This window comes from Ooceraea biroi, chromosome 6 (genome assembly GCF_003672135.1).
Source record: "Ooceraea biroi isolate clonal line C1 chromosome 6, Obir_v5.4, whole genome shotgun sequence".
NCBI lineage: Eukaryota > Metazoa > Arthropoda > Insecta > Hymenoptera > Formicidae > Ooceraea > Ooceraea biroi.
Genome location: NC_039511.1, coordinates 1,787,040 through 1,814,343, shown reverse-complemented (window position 1 = coordinate 1,814,343; position 27,304 = coordinate 1,787,040). Strand labels below are relative to the sequence as shown.

General features: G+C 46.5%; 1 protein-coding gene across 3 annotated transcripts in view; it reads left to right on the top strand.

Annotated features, from left to right (window-relative positions):
• Positions 1-27,304, top strand: part of LOC105276433 (box A-binding factor) — a 60,157-nt gene that overhangs the window by 10,276 nt on the left and 22,577 nt on the right. For all 3 annotated transcript variants that reach the window (XM_011334030.3, XM_011334032.3, XM_011334031.3), the window contains exons 2-3: positions 21,867-22,269; positions 22,733-23,767. In XM_011334030.3, coding sequence (XP_011332332.1) covers positions 21,867-22,269; positions 22,733-23,767 — 1,438 coding nt within the window. The remainder of the gene's footprint in view (positions 1-21,866; positions 22,270-22,732; positions 23,768-27,304) is intronic.

Genomic DNA, 27,304 nt, shown 5'->3' with positions numbered 1-27,304 from the left:
ATTGCGTCGTTACGTCTTGCGGATGCAAATGGCTCGGGCTTTGAATTCTCTTAACGAGCTGATTTTCGCCGATGTCGACCGTCCAGCGAATCACACCCTTCCTCCCTTATCAGACATTAACTTTGAGAAATTTGCGTTAGCGTAGACATTCGATTCCAGCTTTAGCTACTCGGACACTTGACACTGATAATTAAACGAGATTACGATATCTTTTGTAAGTAAGATTCGATTCCAATCGAATAACTTTGAATTTCGGAATGCGGCAGCTTCGGCGGTAGTCTACCCTGTCGGAGTAATAAATTTTTTCGTTCGGACTGATGGAACATTTAACGTGCGGCCGTTGATATTCGACCTTTGAGCAGGCAGGACGACAGCGTGTGACGACGGCGGACGCCTAATGAAGCGCATGTGTGTGTGCGCGGACGTCAGGGTATCATCCAGATAAGAATCTCTTCGGGTTCCGACACCCGACACGATTCTCCATACCGATCCGTACGCCCTGTTTACCTACGGATCGCGTGTACGCCCAAGTGAGTAAACGTCACCCCTCGCGACCGATTCTCCTCCAATCCTCCCCCGGAAGCTTCAATACTCGATCATTTCCGGTTAATAATTCTGATTAATCGCGTTGTCTCTTTTTGCTTTCTTCAATATTGAAGCTTGAAAAAGACTTGCAATTAATTCTGGAATTAAGAGCAATTTATATTAAAATAAATTTGAAATCGTTCCAATTTCACGGTAGAATTATTCATTGTTATTGCACACGTAGTGCAGAAAGAAAAGTCTGCCGACACGCTTGAGAACCACTGTTGGCTTGCAACTAGTTCAGATAAGGTATCGCCCGGCGGTCGCTGCGCGCGATAGCGCTTCGCAGTGCGGCCCCGACGTAACGCATCGCCACGCATTTACGGTTTCTACAAATGCACGCGGACGTTTATGCGTCTCTCGTACAGGCATAAACGCGCCATGTACAGAGCGGAAAGAGAAGAAGGAGAGAAGTAGAGAGAAAGAAAGAGTGATACTGATGCGGCACGCAAGAAATCAAACCAGTTTGTTGGCCCGCTGGATTCTCCTCATGCTCGCTAAATACGGATGTCTCTTTGATTAGATCACCGTTTGATTAGATGCGTTTGATTTTCTCGTGCAGGACACACACATGCGCACGCTGTCGTCACACGGTGTGACGCAACTTTAATTCCCAGCGCGAGTTAAACCGCGAAAACCTTTGTTCAGCTGAAGATATATCAGCTTAAGATCAAACGATGAATAAGAGACTGATTATCCAAAGATTCGCCATCACGCTCAAATCAAACATTTCGTTCACGAAGCAGAATTTGTTGGAGAGAGCATAAGTCTCCGCTCTCCTCGTGGAGACCGCTTCAAGATCGGGGGTGGAGTCCCCCCGAAGATTATGGGCACCGCGCAAGGACGCCAGGCTTTCTCACCCACTTCGGGAGGTCGACGATGGTCCTTACGTCGGAGTGATAATCGCGCGTGTGTCGAGTAGCGAGAGAGCGTGGAGTATAACTCACGTCGTTGATAGAGCAATCTCTCTTGCGGCGAGAGATTAGCCAAGGACGCGGAGATAAAACTTCTGCATTGTTAACAGCCACTCGCTCTGCACCTTGGCCGGTGCCGGGCGTTCGTTCCGTCATCTCCCGTGTCACGATCCCTTTTCTCCCTTGCCTCTGCCTCGCCTTCTCGCGATAATGACGTCACGGAACTCTAATCAGGTCAATACAACGATAACCGCCAGCGCGCTGCAGGCGTGACAGGGATCCAGACCATCGCCGGGCATCCGATACCCCATAGAAAAAAAATAATTCGCGCCCTGAGTCTGCTTCTGTTAACAAGATGTAACTTTTGTAACTTGTCAACTCGAGAATTTCCAAGAGAATTTCCAATAATTCCCAAATTCGATAATTTAAATCGCGTCTCTCGACCTTTGAACTATCGTGAAACTTTAGCACCGTAAGACTAGCTATCGAATGCTGTCGGATGACAATGTCGCGAGCCCCATGTGCAACTTTGTATGGAGTATTTTCTCGAGATTCTCAAGATCGTTCGTTAGGCTCGGTCCCAATGACGATATCACGAAGATTTTCGGAGAAGAGAGATGAGCGACGGAAAGTCCCCATGGCTTCTTCCTTTTCCCGGAGATAGTCCGCGCACATCCGTCCTATCTCCGTCGCAAAGCGATTACGAGCCGGCGACTCGTCGTGTCTCGTCCTTGCACCTGGTGCAAGGCTTTACGCGCGCGAGGGACCAGAGTCCTGTCCAAACGCTGGCGGTTTTCCTGCGCGGTCGGGACGGGCAGCTGAACAGCCCGCGTCCTGCAGCCCTCCTCCCGTGGGGTCGCGGACGGTGATAAGAGGTGAAAAGGCGGTTATTTTCCCATGCAAGCCGGAGCGGAAACGCCACGCCGGAGGAGCGAGCGCGCGCACGCCCCATGCGGGTTTTATCGTGCCTCGAACGTCATCGCCGTCGTCGCGGCGGCCCACTTCGTGAACGTTGCTCGCGGCTCATGTCAATGAGCCCGTGGCTGTACGTCGGTAGCTGAGGATTACGGTAATTCGTTGCCGTTTCTGCCTGAAATCCTAAACGTTCACCGTCAAGACGATGAGGCTTCATTTTTTGTCGTTCCCTTCTTGCAGTCCTCTTTGCCGCAAATCTGTTTGAGAATTTCACTTGCGAGGGTTGCACAATTCGGAGGATGTTAAGATAAAGAGAGATGATGATGCTTTGAAAATGCGTCGCGGTAAATATTTTTCTCCGTGATTTTCCGCTCCTAGAATTATTCCGAGAAAGGTTGACCGTGCGAATACTTTTTCCCATCCGTTGTATATGTTTGCAGTGTATATATCGAGGCAGCATCCATAAATGGATGTTTATGAACTCGGATAAAGCGTGCGAAGCGCATCGTCTCAGGTCCTAAAATGAGTCCTGGGAAAACTTAGGGCTCACGGCGCGCAATCGATTAGCAAAACAAATCCTTTCTTCCCTTTGTCTTTTGAAAAATGCATCCTGCTCCCATGGGAGGGACAGTTTGTCACGATTGACAAATGTTGGCATGGACGGACAGAAAAAGAAAACGCATTATGTTTTTCATCGGACGATGAAATCTACACCAACGTCAAGTGACTACCGAGAGAATTATCGCTCGACTAAAATTTCAATTTGAAATTTTGAACAGTACACAGTTTATACATAGTTTTAACAATACAACATTTCATCAGAGACATACTGTACAATCGCGGATATTTTGATCCCACCTAAATAGCGGAATCTCAAACTACTATTTTCGTAGAGAATAAAAAGGAACCAGAGAAACGGAAAAACATACAGAAAGAATAGATGCGTCAGGAATCGAATTCATCGTGTAGACAGGTCGTTAAAAGAGATAAGTAAGATGTTCTTCGGGCTGCAGAGGCTCATATCTATCTACTCAACCACCTAACTGAACTCCGACGTCTCCGAGTGGACGTTCTTGGACGCGCTCGTGTGAACATGCATCGTGTGCCCCAGGAGAATCAAAGCCGCCCCGAAAACGCCCCCAACTCGCATGGTTATCTGCGTGTGCCAGACGTGTACGGTCTGTCAAAACACATCAGCGATCGTTCTGCGATGCCAGCCGAGCCGAGTCGTTTCTGTTGCACGCAGGGATGTTAACCAGTCATTAAGGAACGTCTGTGCCATTTGATGCGTTTCACGATAACCGCGACGCGCCTCCTCCGTAAAACCACTCAAGACCAGATTTCCAGGCTTTGTTTCTCGAGACACTCTACTGATTATCCCACTTAAAAAGTTATCCCGGGATACCCGAGACTCCCAGATTTGCGAGGTAGCGTTCTCAGAATACGGCTTCCGACGTTCCTATTTTTTGGAGGTTTCTCGAAAAAATCGTAATTCATTAAAATCGATCGAGCAGGATTAATCTCTTAATGTGGAAAAATGAGATTTCGGGGGGTTTCGATTTAACGGGATTAATGTCAAAGCAACGGGATGAGAGTCGCTGATGCGGAGGGCAGTGTAGGTGACGGTGAATCGAGGGAGAAGGACGGAGAGGAAAGCGTATACGAGGTATTATAACAAACTGCCGTGCAATATTTTATGGGTTCCATAAGGAAACGTCGTGACTCGCGATTGTTCCGCGTGTAATACCGCTGTAAAGCCGATCGGCTTGGTGCGGTAATTAATGCGCGGAATACGGGGATTGTTCCGAACGGGAAAATAAGCGGCTTGTGTGCTCCTCGCGTGTTCCGCTTTCGCTCCAGCGCGGATTTTCGATTTGCTGCGCCGCGATTCGGCCGTGTTGGCGCAAAGGAAAAATCCTTAACGCTGCAGTCAACGGTTTTACTTTCACGAGAGATTTATGATCAATAATGATCGTATACCTCTGCCTTCAATGTCCCGATTCGCGAATGGCGAAGCCAAACGGCGGGCTTAACGATCAGTAAATTAATATCGTCAATAACGAAGACACGTGGCCTCTCGAATTCTACCCGCAATATAATTTTGCAATTAATGCGCTTATAGTGATCTCATTAAGATCATTAAACAATCCAGTCGCAGGGCTTCTTTCGTTCCGCTGGCAATCGCCCGCGTGTGCACGAAAAGAAGCTACCTGGAAGTTAAAGTGGAGGATTAATGACCAAAGGTCATTTAATGACGACAAATTCTTTCTTCACAGATCTCTCGCAAGCGGATCGCGCGAGGGTTAACTACCGTTGGTCAATCCGTGCGCCAGTGGCTGCGTGCAACCGCACCCGCGCTATGCGCTTCTCGGCGCGGTCCCGCGCGGCATCGCGTTCGTCCGTCGCGAACGAACGCGTACTTGTACGCACGCACGTACGTACGCACGCCTCCGTACACGCGCGGTGCACGCCGTTCCGCGAACTAATGCCATCTGTGATTCGCACCGCGAACAATTCGCGACGTGACACGTACATTTTTCTGCGCCTCAGGCCCTCCCTCGCTCGCCGCCCCCCGGAAGAAATTTTATTTTGACGCAGATAACGGTGTGAGTCGTGCGTGCGTGAGCGATACGCACATTTAAAATGATTGGTAATGTAGATGGAATTTGCGATGGAGGTCTCCGTCGGATTTTGTTTTGCGAGTTTTCGACAGTGAAGTTAATGAAGAGATGATGAATTACTCTTATTAATAACACATTTTATTTTGTTATTAATTATATTTTGTTATCAGTAATATTATTGGTATAATAATATTTCTATATAATTATGAAGTATTTTTAATAGTTTTTAAAGAAACGGTAACTTTTCTCGTTGAGACAATAACTAATGGCTGCGGGAAGAGAGCGCACAATGGCGAATAACGCCGACCTCGTAAATCGGTAAGAGGTACCCTTGTTTTTCACAAGAGACAGACCGCCCATTGCATATTTCTCTTAGAGGGCCCATAAACTCTTAATACCGCGCGACAAAGCGCCGCCGTAAAATAATAATGGGACAAATATTTGTCGTCGCCCTTCCTTGAGGGAGAAAGAGAGAAGCGACGTTGGAGCTCGGAGCACCGTAAACTCATGTGCACCAAACGAAAAACGGCCGGTCAGCCGTGCGCAGGGGACCGAGTTCCTCGTAAGGCCCCGGCTGGGTCCATCATCATGTTTCTCGCACCACGGGAACTTTAATCCTCTCGGGATTCCCTCAGACGGAGTCGCGACGTAGTCACGGGTTAAGCTGCAACTTGCACCATGTTACTGCGCATTACTGCGCATCGTCTAATTTGAGAGTGCGTTCAGCGGCAAAAATCAAATTTGAATTGTCGTAATTCGTGCTGAATTTGCGCATACGCAATCGTGAGCGCGCGATCGTAAAACACCGGATTACCTGCTGGCCGATCCATCCGCCGGGGGGTTTATCGAGGTTTCGATGCGGAAGACACGTTGATGGAGTAATGAGGGCGACGACACGGCGACACGGTGATAACACGGGCCCTAATTGTCATGTTTTCGACGTCCTCGCGGCGAAAAACTGCGAGCATGTAATGCCCAAGCAAGGCCTGAGCGCGGGCGGTCAGACTCGTTTGACCAGAAATGCGTAACGCGCACTCGGCGTGGCCGTGTTTGATAAATAAATGCGCCGCGATTTCCGGCTGCGTTCGTGGGAGTGCCTCCGCGAACTTCCCACGAGGGAAGACCCCGAGCGTAAAAAAGCTGACTTTGGTGAAGAAACTCTTGCATGAAAATGAACCGCGATTGCACGAAGAGCGAGGAATATCTAATTACATAAAAAAAGAGATCCAATATTGCGCCAAAAGTAAAATTAGAAGCCAGAACAAGAGCTTGAATTTCAACGCGAAATATCCTAGTTCAGAAAAAAATTAAGTAATTAGTAGATTATCTGTGAATAGCATTCGATGGAATCCCCCTCCCCTTTATCGATGGAATATCAACGCATCATTATTTTTAATAATTGCTATTTTTAGAATGTAGAATAATTACTGCTACCACGTGATCTCGAATAAACAATAATTGTCACTGATTTCACGGTAGGATTACTCGGTATTGCGATAAGGACAGATCGAGGCAGTGGGGGTGCTCTGTTGTCCATCCCTCTCCCTCCGTCCCACGTTGTCTTTCTTGCTCTCTTTCTCCTTTTTTTCTTAACAAGCATAGATTTTGTTATCGCTCTGGGGCAGGAGTCCGGCAGCGAAACCGGATGTCCGCCCGCGCAGGATGTGACGTCAGAGCTGCCGGGCAGGCCGGCAAGTACCGTAAACCTGCCCGACTGCTTGCAACGCAAACACTTCCCTCTCTATGCGTCCCTCCTCCCCCCGTTCTCTCCCTTGCCCCCTGCGCCGATTCCCCGTCCTCTTCCGTCCTCATCTTCTGCGCGCATATTGTTTCTCACCCCGCGCCTCGCACGCGATCCGATATATTGTGATCCGATACGTTTTGCATGTAATACGAGAATGCAGTTTCGAAGTAACGATCAATTGGTGAGATTGATTGCCACTTGTGATCGATCAAAAAGAGTTTTCCACGGACAAATCTTTTGCTCGTCGTCACAGTCGTGGTTAGATGAACGTTTGAACAAAGGAGCACTTGAGATCCCCAAGAGTTACCTATGGAAGGTGTGTTAATCCTTCTGCAATGAACACAAACACGAGATCGTGTTTATGAGGAAACAGAGGAGCTTTTTGGAGGGCTCCGGGTACTGCCCCGATTTCTCGGTTTCCTGGGCCAGCGCATATTTGTTTGCACCGACGAGGGTCCGTGGAGCACGGGGTTCGCTGTGAGGACGATGTCGAAAAGTCGTAGGAATAACAACGAGGTGTCAAGCTACGCAGTATTCAATCCTTCAACTAGTCCAGAAGTCAAGTTTTCGTTTTCTTCAGCGGGATTGAAAAGTCAATGTATTTTTGCACGGACCAGCTGCCAAAGGCTCAGGTAGCAAATATTTAGAGTTCGCGTTACCTATGCAAAACACTTTTTCCTCCAGGATGCGCGTCTCGCGTTTAGCAATAATTATTCAAATTGCTGAATATTTTTTTTTTCTTCACAACGGAAGAATTTAATTTAAAATTGGTTGAAATTAATATTGCGATTTCTTCATGAATTTTTCGCATCAACTATTTTATGGTTAATCACTGATCATAGACAGTACCATTACCATTAGGGTACGCACAGGTGCCGCGTTTTTTGGGGAGCGCATTTTTTTGAGAGGGATAAAAACTATCTGTTTCCTTTGGCAACGCCGTTGATATTCGGTGACGCTCACGAAATCGTAAAGTGACGTAAAATAATGTCTGTGTGGCCGAGCTAATAAGAGTCTCCCATTCTCAGCTACGATCTTCGACTTCGGGGCTCGGAAAGTCCCCTCGGTCTCTAATACCCCATTACGCGGTGGATGTGGATATAGTGGAGCACCGCTCGGGAGCGACCTACGACCTCCCGATGACTGATTTACTGCCCTCTTTTCGTTTCCGACCCTTCCTCAGGACCACCGTCTGGTCCCTCTTCCCTCCTCTTCCATCTTCTCCTCGCTTTTTCTTCTACGACCGGCACAGCGCGATCGTTTCTGTAAATGGAGTTACGCACGACTTACAAAATATCGGTAAATTGACCCCTCTTTCGAGTCTCAATAATTCCCGTACCCGATGGGCGCGGGAATTCGTGAGATCGGGTTCGATAACTCTTCGCATCACCTCGACATCGAGATCCGAGGGGGAAATTACCACGAAATTAGCTGCGACGCAGCGTGTCGTGTTTCAAGGCAGCGATCGATCCTAACGGCGGATGAACTTGTTCGGGATCCGTCGCGACCCTCGTCACCCTTTGGCTCAATCAGTGCACGTGCACCCTCCTCGTTGCTCGATCTTGATTTGACGCATTCTCTTTGGCGTCTTCTAAACGAAAGAAAAACGCGAAAAACGCGAATTTGTAATAGAATAAAAATCTTGAACAAATCTATTGGGTCGTCCGGAAAGTTCGTGCCGATTTTTAATAGATGGCGTTGGAACATGTCTGAATATATCAATGTTATTGAAAACATACGATTTATATACATATGCTTAAAGGTGACATTTCAACGCATCTTTAGGAAAAAAGTTGTTTCAGATTAATTGATTCGTGTCAGTTTTGTACTCTTTTCAAGATGGAAGAAAACAAAGAACATTTTAGACACTTGATGCTTTTCTATTACCGGAAAGGCAAAAATGCCTCACAAGCAACAAATTCGATATGTTCTGTTTACGGAGAAGGCGCTTTGGCTGAAAGAACCGTACGTAAGTGGTTCGCTAAGTTTAGAGCTGGTGATTTTAACCTTAAAGACCAAGAACGCTCGGGCAGACCCTCTACTACTGATGATGACCAAATCAAGACACTGATCGAGAATAACCCGCGCTACACGACGCGTGAATTAGCAGAGATACTGAAAATATCGAAAATCATTGTCCACGATCATGTAGTGAAGCTTGGTTACGTAAGTCGCTATGATGTATGGGTTCCGCATAATTTGGCCGAAAAAATTTAATGGATCGCATTTCCATCTGCGACTCGCTGTACAAGCGCAACGAAAACGTACCATTTTTGAAGCAATTAGTGACGGGTGACGAAAAATGGATCATTTACAACAATGTAGAACGAAAAAGATCCTGGGGTAAGCGAAATGAACCAGCATTAACCACTCCGAAAGCCGGCCTTCATCCAAAAAAAGTCATGCTCTGTGTCTGGTGGGATTGGAAAGGAATCCTATATTATGAGCTCCTACCACACAACCAAACGATAAATGCAGATAAGTACTGCTCGCAACTGGACGAATTAAAGACAGCGATTCAGGAAAAACGTCCAGAATTAGCTAATAGGAAGGGCGTCGTGTTCCATCAGGACAATGCCAGACCTCATGTTTCTTTGACTACCCGACAAAAATTGTTGGAGTTTGGCTGGGATGTGCTACCTCACCCACCGTATTCACCAGACATTGCACCTTCAGACTTTCACTTATTTAGGTCTTTGCAAAATTCTCTTAGCGGCAAGAACTTCAACTCTTTGATCGACATAAAAAACCACCTTGAGGAGTTTTTCGCCGAGAAACCTAAGAAGTTCTGGGAGAATGGAATCTTCCAGTTGCGTGAAAGATGGACAAAGGTTGTGAAACAAAACGGTGCATACATAAGTCAATAAATATTTATCGACATAAAAAAATATTGCCTTTGAATTTTCCTTCAATATCGGCACGAACTTTCCGGACGACCCAATAGATTTAATATATTTTATATCTTAGATCTTTTTAGATATCTTCTATCGAGAAATCTATATCATATTTAATATGAATGATATTTAACAAATAGATAGTCAAGTGAGACGTAAATCGGATGGGAGCATCGACGTGACTAGCGACATGACAAAATTATTTATCTAACCGTGCGTGTTTCGCGGTTTATGGAGATCCGGAAGCGGCAAGCGCTCGAGATATTCATCGCACGTTCCCGAAAGTCGCGATAGCGCGGAATCGGCCGGTGTACCGCTTAGAAACGTAACAAACTCCTACGCAAACTGTTAAGTTTTCGTCGCTCTCATCGAACATGGTCAAGATAAGCCAAGAGTTCGAGTACCTAGGACTGCGTCGGACTCGTATGTACAACCGTTCGAGAATATTGCGTTGTCTCTTCTTAGACAAGAGAGATAGAAGAAGAGAGAGGTAGAAGTTGCATTGCGACGATCGAGGAATAATTAATCTCTCTAAAAAGTATCTTCTCTTGGCGGTCACGAAGTAAGCACCGACAACGACAATTAGCGATTTTGATGTTCGTTCGCAATAACTCTACGGCCTTTACAATACAGTACCATTAACGGCAATTACTATTAGACGAAGAGCGGCAATTATAAGCGGCAATTATGAGCGACAGTTGCGCAATGTGAAACGCTTTCGTTTCGAGCAATTAGAATTAAACTGCGCTCGATTACCATCGAGCAACCTTCGCGAAAACATTTACTGTATTTAGAGGAAACAGTGTAGAAGTCGTCACGTAATTTTCTCGAGTCTCTCTCTCTCTCTCGTAAATTTACATGGACGAATTTTTCGGCGTGTACGACGGGGATGCGACGCGTGTCTGCGCGCGCTGCAGCGGCTCCACGTTGATGATCTGTGGAGGGATCATTTACGAAGTGGCGCTTAAATTGAGGGCGGCAATCCGAGAGGAGAAAAAAAGAAGGGCCCGAGAGAAGTGTCGAAACGGTGTGTAGCCGGTGGATACTTAAAACGTCCCGCTGCGCGCGATTCGTGGCCCTTCTCGCGTTACGCCACGCTGTCTGTGTTTCGTTATTTCGCGGCTCGTGACGGCTGAAACTCGTCACGAGGGGGTAAAAGGCGGCAGAAAACCTGTCGACAAATTCCTCGACTGAAATGTCCCAGGGTGTCCACGTAAAAAGCCCGAGCGTAAGGTCTTTACACGTAAGGGAGACGTGTACCGTCACATATATAATTTTTAATGCGATGGAGCGATACGAAAACGTTTGAAGGCTCTTAAATTTCTTTGCTACGAATTCAGGGACTGGACAGTTGATTTCAATTACTTTTATTAATATTGGATTATTTTAATTAAAGTCAGTTATCTTTTTAATTTAATACTTTGGTTACTCCTAGTTGCTTCTGTCGATCTTTCGTATTTTCTATCAATCGAATATATTTTCACGTCGCACGCATATTCAACATTCCTCCGTGGAATGGAACTAAGCGGAAGGAGGGAATCACAGATCTCTCTCTTCATGGAATTCCCGTCTCCATTCACAAGGCGGTGGAAGGCAAATAGCCTGGCAAGGCGAGACGGCGTGCGAGGACAATTAAGAAAAAAATGTCCACGAGCTGAGCCGCAAGGGGGAAATGGCAAATATCCTGGCTCGTCTCGCCCGACAGTCCGCTTCCGGTTCGGTTTATGGCACCTTCCCTCTCACCTGGTCGACATTGTTTCTTTCTTCAAGGCGTCGCTAATGATCCAACCGCACTGCGCCTTTTTTTCCTTTCTTCTCCGCCCGCGCCGCTCTCAATATTTGCCTACCTTCCATCGTCGGAATGTCCTGCCGCGCCGGATCGTACATACAAAGAGGACTCGCGGGTTTCTTTACGGCCTGTGCGGCTTGTGCGGGGTGCGCCGTTCCTGAAGCAGTGCCGCATTAGAACACCCGATTCACATCCCGGGGAATCTCGCAACGAGACGTTAGTCAGGGGAGGAAAATGCACGATCGCACGATCAATACGGGCAGCGTGATGGCGATCTCGAATTATTTCCGTGTTTTTCTAAAGATGTACAGCTCGTAGCGGAAATCCACGAGTTTCATGAGCTTCTGGAGCCAACGAGCTCGCCCGTAGCAACTCGCGGTAACTCGCGAATGAATTCGAGTCGCTCGTTTTGGTACTTAGGCTAAATAGAGCGCGGAGCAGCCTATAAATCAGCGGGCCCGAGGTTTGTTTATAATAAAGCCGAAGAGAGATAAAAGAGAGTAGAGTCTCCGAGATAAATAGGGGTTACTGACCTCGGCCTCTCCCCCTCTCGTCCCCCCCTCGTGCATATCCCGGCTCCCCCTTTCTCCGTCCCGCGAGCGCGAGGAGCTTTCCTCAAAGCCAGACGAAACGATTTATCGGTCGTAAAACGTTAATTCCGACGCGAGTATCTGCTGATCGATATATTAAGTACCTTCGTCCGGGACCCCTTCTCGTTTAGCCCGACACGGCGAGGACGAGAGGCCCTTAATCACCGGTGACACCTATTAATCTTGGAAACGATTCCTCACTCGAACTGATCGCGAGCTCTTGCGCTGCTCCTCCAGTAACGTGGCTTCTCTCAGTGTGGCCCATGTTGACAGCCTGCTTTCTTTCAGTAAAGAAGTCGTTTGTGCAAGCCATTTATTTTTCCGAAGAGCATAGAGATGTGCACTTCGAATGCAGTTAAAGAAGTCTGGCGTTTTAATAGAGATTGATGCGCTTGTCGCGTTCTTGAGAAACGCACAAGAAACATTGGACTGTTCTTTCTTTTTCTATCAAAATATATTTCACCGTCATATTTGGAAACGTATGCATCTCTCAGAGTGCATGCGAGATTAAATCATAGCGGTCAATCGACGTTCTCGTGTGGGAACGGTTAATCCTTTTGACGTCGAGAAAAAGTACAAATGGGTTTCGAGGAAAAGAAGACGAGACGATCACGTCGACTGTGTCGCTGATACTCCGCAGCCGTCTTGTAACCTTTATGGGTTCTTCGTTTTATTACCCATTAACTTTGAAACGAAGCATGATTTAGTGTCTCGAAAGAGAGTCGGAGTTTCGATCGCCTAGTCTTCCTCGCTTCTGGTCGGGCTTATTAATTTGTGTCGACATAAGTTCGTCAATGACTCTCTATCTCTTTCCCCCACACCAAACGATGAAAAATAATATAAAAGCCATTGGTGCAATTATACAAAAACTTATACAAAAAATTGAAGAACATCTATCAGATCGAGTTTCTTTAATCATTCTCAGAATTCGATTAATCGAATTAGAAAATGACACCAGAGATGTAAAGTTACAGCTTGGATTACTTTGTGTTCCGGATATTGCTGAAAAATTGATCTCGCGGATGACACGACGCAACTCTCGCGCGACTTTTCTGCGAGAGATCAGCTCGGTCCGCCGCAGGTGTGTTTCACGGAAGATTTAATCGAGCAATCGGGTTTTAATTCGACGTGCCACGCAACGCATTCCAGCCGCAGGTGCGCTCACGCTCATTAGCGCGAACCTGATGCTTCCTGCGCGTCAGGTAGTTTAATAGCTGACACGCATGTATTCAGCAGGTTTTTCAGCAAGATCACGTCGTCTCGCCTTCTGACGATTTATTCTCCAGTATTAATTGTTCACATGTGCATATGTGCACGTGTGTGTATGTGTGCGTCGACTGTTTGTGTACCGACGATGGGCGTTTATCTGTAACAATCGATTGCACTAATTCGAGGATTATTTATAGGCCTAATAAGGCATAATTAACCGGCTGTTTGGTGATCTGTGTATTTTTCCGAGAAATGTTTATTCCACTTCCAAACGATCATTTCCAATATAAATTTATCTTTCTCGCGTGTCCTTACGTTCTGTCACTTTCAGAAAAATCGTCCGGTAACGCTAATGTCAAAATGCAATTATCGATTATCGAAATGCAATTATCGGAAAGAAAAATTGATTAAATCGTCAGCAAAGGAATTTATCGGTCCTCAAACAATATCTGATAATATCTGCAATCGCGACTCGCGCAACGGTCTCTCGTCTCTCATCTAAGCAGAATACGGGGGGGGAGGTCGTAGTTCAAGGGTCACCGCTGGGTCAGAGTAGAATGCACTCGTTCCACGTCTTCCTTTCTACATACAGCACAGCCTTCGAAAGTGCAGCGAAATTTCCACTCGCGCCGTCTTCCTCGTCTTATTTCCCACCACGTCATCGGCGATCGTCCTCTTTGTTTGCGCGCAGACACGCGTCTGATAATGCCGCGGCTCATTGTTCGCCCGGCGAGACGTTAATTGGGTTAGACTCGTCGCTTTTTCCGTCTCTCTTCTGGCCTCTCGTACGTCACGAGACGTCGCGAAATCATTGAAACACGGGCGCGAACGTGTAGTCTAAAAGTGTCAGTCTCTTACTCAACAGATAGGCTAATCGTTAGTCAGATGTGCTTTTTTAATTTTGTGGATGAAAAAGAGATAGAAAGAGAAAGAGAGAGAGAGAGAGGAAAAGAAAGGGGCATACAGATGCTAGACGTGCACGAGAGGGACGCTCGAGCATGCTAACATCGTTAATGATTCGAACGTGATTTCATTCAATCCCATTTGACGTAAATGCTAAACTGACGATGATTCGTCGCATCGCGAGTCATTGAGTCGCCTGTACAGTGTAAGTTTACAGGCTCGGCGTAGCTGCTCATTTGCTTGAACGATAATTTTGCCTCCTCCACATGCGCGACGTGATAGAATATCGTTGCATTTTACGCTCGATAGGAATGTAAATGTAGTGCCGGCGGATTGATAATCGGCAGCATGGTGGTGCTAAAACTGCTTCAGGTTCTTCTCTTCCCTCGTGCCGGCCGCACGTGCAAGTGCGAGGAGCACGTATCGTGGTCGCGTGCCGTCTCGTATCACCTTATCGGGCTTATCACGTTTTATCGGGCCGAGGTAGTAGTTTTGTACGACTCCGTTAAGATACCGAGGTGTCGTTCGCGATCACGAAACATGAATGATTTATCACGATCTATTTGCGGCTACGCACTGGCGAATCGCAATCGTATTCGCGCGAATAATTTCCCTTTCATCGAGAATCGCGGGATTAATGGGGATCAGCAGCAAGGAGGTCGGGGGTGAGAGGGATGCGCGTTTCCTGTCACGAGTGACGATATGCACTGCTGCTCGTTTGCCTCCTGCAAACGGGAAATTCCGTTAAATCCCATCTTGACCACGCGCAAACTTCGCCAATCACGCTTTTCACTTCCTTTCCCCGGCGTCGGGGCGCGGAGGGGATGTTTTATTGTGTCGTGTCGGTTTCCTTGAGAGCCAGACGTAAATACACACTCGGAGGAGTACTCCGGGGGTGTTTGCACATTTTATGACGGCACGCGGACTGTCCCACGAACTGCGCCCACACGAGTTCGCTTGCCTTTTTTCTTTCCTTTTTTTTTCTTTTTGTGGAAAGGAATCCGACACAAATCCTCAAGGGGAATAAAGGACCCTCCTCATCCCTCGCATTTCTCCGGTTTCTTTTCGGAAATGTACGGATTTACGAGAACCTAGTTTCCAAAATTCATGACTAAACATTCGTCGTGCAAAATTCTTGATCCGGATGTTTCGTTACAAGCATAAGCAATTTATAATATCGATACGGCGCGCTCGATGCGGGAATTACGGCCGGTCGATTATTCATCGTGGAAAATCTCGCGATGCGATTTTCCCTGAAATGATCCGACTCCCCATTGGGGAGCAGGGATCGGCAAAATATTAATAATAAATTAATATTACTTGAGTATTTAATTATTTATTTAACAGGAAAAAATAATTCCCGATTAATTGATTAATCAGTAATCAAGATAAGCAATTTTTCAATTGCTCGGTTAATCAGTAATCAAAAAGAACAATTTTTCAATTACTCGATTAATCAGTAATCACAATAAACAATTTTTCAATTACTCCAGTAATCAGTAATCAAAGTGAAAAATTTTTTAATTATTCGATTAATCAGTAATTATAGTATAAAATATTTTTGTTACTTGATTAATCAGTAATCAGACCAAAAAATTTTTCAATTATTTCATCACTCAGTAATCAGTGTCAGATGTTCCTTGATTATTTAGTTGATTTTTTTCTGGATTATTTTCTTGATTATTCAAGTATCTTGATTATTTAAGTCATCAGCGTACAGCAGCAATTATATACAGAAAAAAATTAATTTAACGCAATATTTTTCTAATAAAATTAGTTGAAGTAGGATTTTTTATGACTGATAAAAAAATAATTTAAATAGTGAAATATTGCGTTAATTTCATTTTTTTCTGTATGGAATTGGTGCTGTACGCTGATAACTACTTAAATAATCAAGAAAATAATCCAGAAAAAAATCAACTAAATAATCAAGGAACATCTGACACTGATTACTGAGTGATGAAATAATTAAAAAATTTTTCGGTCTGATTACTGATTAATCAAGTAATTAAAATTATTACGTTCTGATTACTGATTAATCAAGTAACAAAAATATTTTATACTATAATTACTGATTAATCGAATAATTAAAAAATTTTTCACTTTGATTACTGATTACTGGAGTAATTGAAAAATTGTTTATTTTGATTACTGATTAATCGAGTAATTAAGAAATTGTTCATTTTGATTACTGATTAACCGAGCAATTAAAAAATTGTTGATCTTGATTACTGATTAATCAATTAATAATAAATTTCTCAAAGTTGATTACTGATTATCAAAATAATTGTTAATCAAAGCTGAAAATAGTACTGAAAATATCGTTGATGCCGATCCCTGCTCCCCATAAAGCCCCGCACGTCCAAAAAATCCAGGCGGAATTGCCGTGGATACGAGGAAACGTGACGTGGTGCAGATTAGCTGCGCCTTGAGCCGCGGGGTGAATGAGTTACGAGCGATTATACATAGCGATTACATTATCTTCTATTTCTACTACCAGCAGCTATCACACATGCGGCCGTAGTACGCCGTACGGAGTACACACCGCGAGATTGCGGGCTTTCTATCGGCCTTTTGAGAGTCGCATAGTAGCCTAATCTGTGCAGCGGCGGCCGCAATCGTCGGTGCAGCTTCAGCGGCAGACATCGCGACGACGCTGACGCCGACGATGACGATGACTATGACGGCAGCGCAAGCGGTTCCGGTGTGCGGCCCGTCTTCGATCTCGCGACAAATGGAACTGTCACAAAAAGTCAAAAATTTGTTCTCATTCTTCATATATATTCTTCATATATTATCTTCATTTTATACAGGATGGCCCATTTTAATTTATACAGTCGGTTTTTTAAAAAACTAAAAGAGATACGAAAAAATGTTTCAGACAGACATGTCACGATTTCGAGGGGGACATAAGATGATACCATTGGTTTGACCTTGAATAGTCGTTTGAAGGTCACGCGAAGATCACCTTCAATTTCTTAAATTGAAACCCCAACTTTTTATTGCAGATTCTTATTCTCCATCGAAAAGTAAGTAACTTTTGTCTGAAACATTTTTCGGAAAAATGTTTCAGACAAAAGTTACTTACTTTTCGATGGAGAATAAGAATCTGCAATAAAAAGTTGGGGTTTCAATTTAAGAAATTGAAGGTGATCTTCGCGTGACCTTCAAACGACTATTCAAGGTCAAACCAATGGTATCATCTTATGTCCCCCTCGAAATCGTGACATGTCTGTCTGAAACATTTTTTCGTATCTCTTTTAGTTTTTTAAAAAATCGACTGTATAAATTAAAATGGGCCACCCTGTATACTTCATTATCTTCATTTTATATTTTTACCTACTTTGTGACATGTTGTTTATAATTTGCACATTTTGTTTACAATTATGGAGATCGCGGGAAATCAACGTTCGTCGCAGTTTTGCATCGCATCGTTTTGTGATACGACTAGATATAACAATAATACACGCGCGGAATGTATCGCGAATGCCGGTCGCGGATTATAAATTACGTGGTTCGCGACGACGGGGCAACACGGGTCGGCCCTCGTGGACGATGTATGCGAGAACACCTGGCCTTCTCCTTATCAGAAATAGGCAGAGAACCCATACCTAGCTCTACATCGTACCTATCCAACGGCCACCTCGCGTACCCACAATGCGCTCCCTGTTCCTCCGTGCGGGCACTCGCGCGCCTCGTGTGACTGCCCTTATTTCAGTTCCCGTGAAACTTTCACGTGAATAAAAGAGAAATTAACGAGATTATGATACGCAAAACGAGCGAAGATCGAGTCGTCGCGAGAGGAGGTTGCGGGGGCACAGCGAGAGAGTCTGATTTTTATCTTATCTAAATACATTTGAGTCCGAGCTACTATGAGCTCCAGCGGACAGATGAAAAAGGGGAAAGAGGAGGAAGAAGAGAGGAGACGAACATGGAGGCTCGAGAGGTAGAGATAAAGGGGCTATTCAATCTCTGAAAATCTCATCGTAAACCGTGTCGATATGCGTACATGTACGTGCCACGTCCGTATTGCGGATAACAGAGACTGTTTTTGTGGGGGTCTGGAAGATAAGGGCAACCTCTGGCCTCGACGTACAAAACCTCTTCCGCTCGTCCGGCGACTCTGGAACTCGCTCGCGGCTACCGTTTCAGAAGCGCGCGAACGCCATCGCTGATTCCATCTTCCTCTCTTTCTCTTCCTCTCTCCCGCGTATATTTCTCGGGGCACAATAAACGTGATCACCATCGTGAACAACTGCAAGACAGTCTGAGAAAATCATCGATTCGCAGGAAACGAACAAGACCGAGCGGCGAGGTGTCGCTCGTTTTATTCGGAAATTAATGCTGAAGATGAAATGAGAAGATGAGAAGAGTCGTGTCAAATTATCGATACGAAGGGATACCATGAAGAAGTCTCTTTACGGTATCTAAATGTCAAAGATAGTTGAACAAAAGCTTTGAAAATTCATACGTAAAGGCGTGATACATATTAATCATAAGAATCTCATAAAGAGAGAGAGAGAGAGAGAGGACAGAGAAAGAGAAAGCCGAGGGGAGATATTAGTCTGGAACGGAATATCGAAGTGCAATCCGCGCGAATATCGACCGTCGCCGGAATCAAAGTCGATCGCGCGCGTTTCTTTGTCGGCGCCGACTGTTTGTTCGTTTTACTGTTGCAACAACTGCAACGGGGAAAGACCCCTCTTGCTGTTGCAGCAGTGCACACGCCCGACGCATATTTTCATCATCGGATGATTAATCGGGGTCGCGGCACTACATCTCCTCGTCGCAGATAATGTGGGACGCGACCAATTCCTTTCGTTTGGACTTTAAAAGTCCCTTATTCGCGAGTTTTGCATTGCCGTCACCAAATTTCTATGCTGGTAATCGAAGAACAGAAAAATACATTTATAACGAAAATTGTTAATTAATCAAATGAATGGCAGCACTCGACTAACGCGAAAGTTTTTATTTTTCTGAAAAGATAATTGGACATGTTAGGGACAATCGTTATGTGAAGAACGACTTCTTTTAAAATGCCGCGTCAATTAAACACAATTTTCCTTAATTACTCGTTATGTTTTTAGATGAATAATCTTGACAAGCGCCGTTATCGGGCCACCCCGTTAAACATGCGCATTTTATTTATATTTATTCCGTTGCACGAGGCAAACTGTAGTTGGACCTTTTGCACAAAAATATGTTTTTTAATTTTTAATTCGCGCGGACCGCGCCAGCGACAGATAATCCAACGAGCCTGACCTTTCCAATTCGATTAGGTAACGTCAATAAGGTCGGCTCAATGTTAAACGGTCGATATACCGCTTCCAAGGGTGATACCGCGCCGGCTTGAATGAACGTCGTGCGCTAAATCGAATCGCCTTCAGATTCCTCGAGCGAGGGATATTTTACCATCGGTGGTATTAATTCATATACGGACAATACATTCCATTTCTCAGAGTATACATTTAATGACTATTTTGAATTGATTCTGAATAATGACTTCTCACTTGATTCGTCGGAGGAAAGAACAATAAAACCTTATCAGACGCTCAAATGTGTCGGCTGCTGAACAATTCCATGCGGCTAATTTCACGCGGATCTTAATATAGAGATATTAGTCATGCGGATTAGATGCACGATGAACTTTGCCGTGATGAGCGCACTTACGAGCCAGCCAGCATCAGATCGATTTTACGGAGCGCACGTGACATTCCTGAGGTTTTCCCTCGCGAGCTGCACGATCTGGCGCGGCCGATTACTCACCCGCCGCGTGGACAATCGAGTTACGCATCAGATCGTCACGATCGACCCATATTGTCCTCCGGCCCGAGGTCAGACAATGGTCTATTAAGAGCGCGAATGGCGTACGTGCAACGCGCCTCATTTCGCTCCAATTAATCGAGCTGCGCGGCGAACTTCTGCCGATCGCATTTGGTCATTCCTTTTTTCTATAATTATTCTATAATTATATCGAACTAAAGACAAGATTGGTTTTGTAAGACACATATGCGTGTTCTCATTAAGCGTAGTTTAACTTCGCATTAAGAAGCGAGTTTAGATCCGAGAGGCTTCCGATGTCCAACTTGGTGTCCAGCTATTCTTCCAGCTTTTCAGATCGTCAGAGATCTCGGTTCGTTTTGTAACGTGCGACAAGCTTTGTCGCTTTTAAATGTTTCATCGTAAACGCTTGATAGAAATAGACGCTTAGTGACATGTCCACCGAGCGAGCAATAAATTTCAAGACTAGGATCGCGTACGTTGGTCCTGCCATGAGCTCTGTGACCCTCGACGACGATTAAAAATAGTATTTTTATCTCCGCGAGAGAGAACTTCTCTCTTTCTCTTTCGCGAAACACCAGTCCCCGCGTTTCTTCGTTCTCTTATTGGTCTCGTTTCTGCTCCTCTCTTTCTCTTTCTCTCTCTCTTGTTCTCGTTCGCTCGTACACTCACGCAGACTGTCCATCTGTGCGTGAGTGCGTGAGTGCGACCACTAACGACGCGTAGATAAGAGCACGTGGTTATTTTTGTAACGCACCGGCTAGCAACAGTTTCTCGGTGTCATCGGTATACAAGCGCGCAAGTGTGTCCTGCGTCTCTCTCTCTCGAATCTCGATCGATTTTGACACTCCGCTGGGCATTTTTACTGTGCGATCACAAGCGATCGTGGTCACCTCGGTCCTGGGAGAGAAGAGGCAGACACTCTGTCTATCCGTCTTCAGCGATCGCTTGGGTCCACGAATTGTTATCGCTCGCTCATTCCCATGCTTCCTTTTACAATTTATGATTGGTATTATGCACGGTGTCCGGCGACTTGAATTCTGATGACGGACCCTCTGATCGACCCGAAATACGTCCCCCTTCGGCGCAAGAAGGGAAATATTTGTGCGAGGCAGCATTATTTCAGTAGGAAAGTGACAGGAATAAAAAACATTCCGATTCCGAAATGATTGCGCAATACGAAATACCGATAAGATGTTTCCCGCGGCGAATGCGACGGTCGCTTTTTTACAACATTCTGTTTAGCAAGTGGCGAAATTTGTTACGAAATTCGCCTCTCACACATAGAGATCTTATAAGAGTACGCGAACAAGTCCACGCGGATCGGTCCGCGCACATTTCGGAGCCTGGCGACACGATTATGCAACTTGCAGCATCGATCGTGTTTTTGTTCTCGCTGTTTATAAAGTAGCCGGTTTTAATGGTCCGGGAGATAAAGCACAAAGTAGCGCTGATACTCTCACACCGAGAGATGTCCTCTGATGTTGCGACAGCGACAGAGGAGTCTCGGGGAGACTTAACGTTCAGTCAAAATTTGTTAAACTTGTAACGCGCATGACTCATTCGTGTAAGATCCCAGCCCGCGGCGAGAATTTGTGTTCAAGTAGAAACAACGAGAAACCCCATGAAGGAAATCGGCGTGCCTAGGGCCCGCATTTTCGGCGGGACCCGTAAATGGCGATGCGAAGATAGCTGATTGATTAACATTGTATAACTGAGACTCGAGATAAACATTATCGTGTTGAACCCGATGCGCCGGTAAGCGTCAACGTTATCTGCCTCTGCCGTCACGCTTGCGGTGTCCCCCTTCAAAAATGCAGACTCCTGTGACCGCACGTGGGTCAGGGCTCTTCAGGAACGAATGTCTCCACGGTGTAGAGACAAAGTAGATACTCAACGAATTCGCTTGACAATTGTGCAGTGTTGATCGAGTACGTTGGAGCCATGGAGCCGGCATCGCAGACTGTCCGGGAGCCAGTAATTAAGCAGGAGGAGGAGGGAGAGGTGATAAAGAACAACGAAGACGTCATCGAGCACGAAGTCGGCCAGCAGCAAGAGCAACAGCAGCAACAGGCACAACAGCAACAACAGCAGCTGCCGTACGTGCCGAACAGCGAGGAGGTCGGCGAGGAGAACGGTGTGGGCGTGCTGGAGGCGGGACAGCCGGAAATGGAAAATGGCGCCATGGTAGAGCCAAGCGGTGTCGAAGCGGTCGCTATTGCGGTCGCCGCTGCCACTGCCGACAATCCCGTCGACCAGGACCCCAATGTTACCTACACCCTCCACGATTTGGGCTACCATCCCGCGCAGATCATTCACGAGAGGTAAGCGCGATGGGCCGGGAATATCCGGAATTTTGAATATTCAAATGAATATCCCGGAAAGCGCGCGAAAACGGACGGAATTTAATTCGTGCAGTGCTGCACTACGGTCTACGCACTGCGTCGCCTTCATCCCGCATTCCGTTATGTTGGCATTGCGAAATGAAAGTGTCGAAAGAAGGTGTCTTTCTATATTTCGATGCTAAATTTGACTTATTTCATAAGGCTACCGTTGAGTTAGAGTGAACTTTCCAATTTTCAAATTTTTGTTATTGCGCAATTGAGCGAAGTCATTCATTAAATTAAATTCAAATTTTAATTAAAACAGGATGGTAACTAAAAGTGTTATTTTTTAATCAGTCTTTCGAAAAATCTAATCAGAATCTTAATCACGATGTTATTCGACGCACATACATACAATATTATTTAGGATAAGATCTATTCTGTTTCTCTTTATTTTCCAAAGTTTCGGGGGCGGTGACATGAGGGAGGAGCAGCAGCAGCAGCAGCAACAGGTCCCGCAGCCGCCCCACCAATCGCACCACCACCATCAGCAGCCGCCGCAGCAGCAGCACCACCATCAGCAAGCGCAACAGTACGTCCAACTTGGGGCGAGAGAGGTCCCGGTTCCCGAGGGAGGGGATAACCGGCACCCGGCGGAGGCCTCCGTCGCGCCGGAGGGACGCCGCGCCAGCAGTCACATGCCTCACTGCACGATGCATCGGTACGGCACCGAGACGCTCTCACCGACCACGACGGAGCACCATCATCAGTCACAGCAACATCATCACCATCTATCGGAGCTGCATCACGCCGCACTCTCGTCCGCCCACCGTCACCTGGACGAGCAACAACAGCAGCAACAACAGCTGCACCATCATCAAGACACTGATGTGGAGGACGTGGATCGTGGCGTGAGCGGCATCACTGCGGCCATGAGGGGCGCCCGGGGTGACTACCTGGGTGTCCTCTTCCCGAATCTCGCGAATCTGTCGAACGGTCCGGCGTCCAGCAATGGTGGCGGCAATCACCATCACCATCATCACCACGCGTCGCACCACCTGGACGAGGTGTTGTCCGAGGAGCCGTATCTACAGCACCAGATCCGTGGCGGAAGTGGTGGTGGCGGTGCTAGCAGTGCTGGCGCTCCGACAGGCGACGTTTCCCCGACGATGAGGACCGTCGGCGGTTCGCCTAGCTCCAGCCACAGTCCGCACGACGATCAGGCCCTGTCGTCGCCGCACCGTGGCCAGGCTCAGGAGGCCGGCTACAGTCCCACCGATCAGAGCAGATTGCACACGTTCGCGCACCTCACTGCGCTGCAACCGCCACCGTCGGTGCAGACCAGTCACGGGCTCCAAGAGGCCGAGCGAGTGTCCGATCAGCTGTACATGGATTCGATCTACTCGCATCACGCGGCTGCCGGCACTCCGCATCATCATCAGGAGCAGCACGAGCAGGTCGCGTCTGCGCCCCATTCGCCTAGCGGCCCGCTCTCCAGGTTAGTAACGATCCTTATCGATATCGTTATCGTTATCATCGCGACCGATGTGTCAAGTGGCACGGGAGGAAAAGAGAGTAAGACACCTCGAGTCTGTCGTTATCGCCGCGTGATCACCCCGTTGTTCCCGTTCTTTTTTCTGAAGAATTCCGTACATGATGTTTTGGTACTGGAGACGAGTTGGTGAACAATTCGGTGTGCTGAAGGTATCCTCGAGTCTACGTTCGTGTCTGCATTCCGAATCATGCAGTGGAGATTGACACTGACGATTCCGGTGTTGAGGAACAAACAGATCGATGACGACGTAATCTTAGATCGCGCGTTCGATGGCGTCTCTCGTTCATTGACACCGTCGCGGCGTCTTTCCGCGAGATCTGTGGTCGCCTCGCTTGGAAAATTGCTTCACTCGAAGTCTACAATTTACCGGGAAATTTATTGAGTCGTTGTCTCGGCCAGGTCGTCGGAGATGTAATGTGCTGTCTGTGTAGTATGCGTCAGCCTTTATCTGGTCGTGTGCAAAACGGGTACAATTAGCAATTTCACGAAATTACAGCACGTGCTTGTTCGATGTCTATGCGCGAACGGTATTACGGCACGAGCGCTCGCTTTGCGGTCAGATAAGAGGATGATTTCAGTGCCTCTGACGTCTTAAAATAAAAAGTCGAACATAATAATGAGCTTAATCAACTTAGCTCGGATGGAGGATCTGTTAATAGTCGCATGACGAGTGTGTCCTAGCGTATAATTCGAATTTTAATCGTGAGAAGTCATTTTCACTTAACCGCGCTAAAGTTGCTATCTAGCCGAGACGCACGCACCAGCGTTCTTTACCGCGCGCAAAAATATTTACCCGCGGGCTTAAGGGCTGTTTTGCCCCGCGCAGGGCTGTGTGCGCAGGCAATACAAGCCCGAAACAAAGCATAACCGTCGGTGGAGAACTGTGATGACGTCCGCCCGGCCCTATGCTAACAGCTACAGAAAGATTATCCCCACTTCCCCTTGCCGTCGTGTTTGTTGATTCATCTCGGGCACGAGCCCTCGGATTTAGGTACTTGAAGTGGTCATCCTCGAACGCTGCCTTTCGGTTCCTCTGATGCGACTTGCTTCTCCGTTCCTCGATCGTCAATCAATCGGTCTATTTTTGTCACCCTCTTCTTCTGTTTGTCATATTTTACCGCACCCCTACTCTCTGGTAGATCCCTTTGATGCTTCCTTGCCGAACCCGCCCGTTCGGCAGTTTCAAAGTCGTCATTCTTAATATTACATTTCTGAAAAAAGGATATTTATGTCGTAACGAAGATAATCGACAGATTTTATCATAAAATCGCACAGAGTTTTATGCCTCGTCACATGACACGAAGTGCTAAGGCTACTGACGATTGAGCCGAGCAACGAATGAGGGATGATTTGGTTCAGACTTCGCAGGGGATGATCGGATCTCGTGCGATCATCCGCGCTCCTCACGTGTCCGCCTCTCAGCGGCGATAAGGGTTCGTTCACCGATCGAACTGATCCACGGATCGCATTGTCTGCCACCCTCTGATTCCGGGAAGAGAGCGAGACGAGTCGCTCGCAAGAATCGCGCGATGTCGAAGGCGTCGAGTGCGTCATATCCAAGGTTCCACGTTGATTCACTTGATCGGCATGCATTCGGCGTGCGCACATATAACAACCACGTCATTTATCTTTATTACATGACAATAAATGTGGGAGGAAAGGAGGGAGGGAGTGCAAGGGAAGAAACGCACCTTTGGCAAACACGAGTCGAGTTCGACGTTTCTTCGTCCGCCTAATTAGAGAATCGCGAGGGAGAAAGGGGAAACTGATTCTGGCGAAGACTGCATCGATCATTCGACCAACAGCTCCGTTCGACGAATCAATCCGCGATCTCGTTTCTCTCTCGTGATTTTTCCGATCAGCACAACTGGAGCCTTATCTGGTGCGCTCGATCTGCATCCGATAAGGGTTTATTGACCGATCGATGCGATTGACTGATAGATCCCTCGCCGGCTAACATCCAGGGCGATTCCATGGAAAGAGAGCGATCGCTAAACGATCACTTCCATCGCGACGAACGAAATCGAGAAGAGGGAAGGCAGAAGGGGACGGGGAAAGGGTGGAAGAAGAGAAGAAGAACAGTTTTACTTGCTTGTTGACTCACTCACGCGCTGTGCACGTGCACGGGTCACGATCTTCGAAATTTGATATCAAAAGTTCGAGTGCAGATCGCACTCGGGTCCGCTCTTAGGCTCTCGATTCTTTTTATCGAGAGTCGCGTGCTCTTTTTTTTCGGCCGATTCGGGAGATTGCGCCAGTGCAGAGAAATTGTTCGTTCCGTTATGCAACAGTCTAGCGATTACGTTACGTAAATTTGTTTTAACTGTACATTCATCGCAGCGCAGATTATTCCGTCATTATTGGGTCATTAATGGCCGATTCGACCAATGTCAGATAGCGCTAATCTTGGTTATCGTAATTGTCCGTCTTACATTATGCTCGCTGGTAACGGTTTCGGGACCTGCAGCTAACGTAGAATCAGATGATAAGTGTGGCACTTAATTTAATTTAATTAACGTTGATAGAATAAATAAAGAATCGCGACGATAGATAAGATAATCAATATTAAAATAGTAAATACGCACGTTGGATAAGACGGAGCTCCCTCTTTCCTTCTCTCAGACAGAGATCGAGATCTTTTCAACGTCAAATTGTGCGAGCTTACCTGTCCCATGATTTTTTCGCAGTTAGTTCGACATCCGGTGATTTACATTTATTAGATTAAAAATGATTAAAAATTTGACGCTATGTTCAATTTCATAATTATCGTACAATCTCGTAATTGTTACTATTTCTTTAGTATTTATATGCATATAGAACAATCTAAGGTATCATGGGACGAGCTGCAATGCTTGCAGCTGTCTCTACGTTTGTTCTTCTTCCTCGCGCCGTCACCTTTCGACGCGAGCATGCCGGCGGAAGTGGCACGTGGTAGATTTCGCTTTACAAAGCACCCCGACAGTAATACCTTGCTTTCGCTCGGAGTAATTCATGCGCGCCTTTGTTCCGGTCGCGGAGTTTACATTGAATTAGTGATTCCGGATCACTCAGAGTAATTGTTAACTAATTATTCAAGTCTCTCTTCCTCTCTCTCTCTCTTATCGCGAAATCTTGATTAAAATTACATACAACGAAAGTGCGCTCGAGTCAAGAGGCATATCGCTCTGCAAAGCACTCAATAATCTGGTATACCGGCGTACTTTTCGTACCTAAAAAAAAAGGGACTCATCCCGCGAATCTTGCAAGAGAATTTCTGGGCAAAAGTGCACCGCGTAGCTGCCCTTGCGACGGCTGGCGGTCCCACGAGGCAGGACGAGGCGAGAGCGTTCGCCAAGCCAAGTGATAGACGACGGAGAGGCTGTGGAGGAATAGTGGGGCGTCTCGAGCGGTCGATCACGAGTGGTGGAAGGGTCACTCCGTACCCCGTGATAGGCGCGGTCGGGGAAGGCGAAGTCGGAGTAACGCGCCGCGCAACACGAT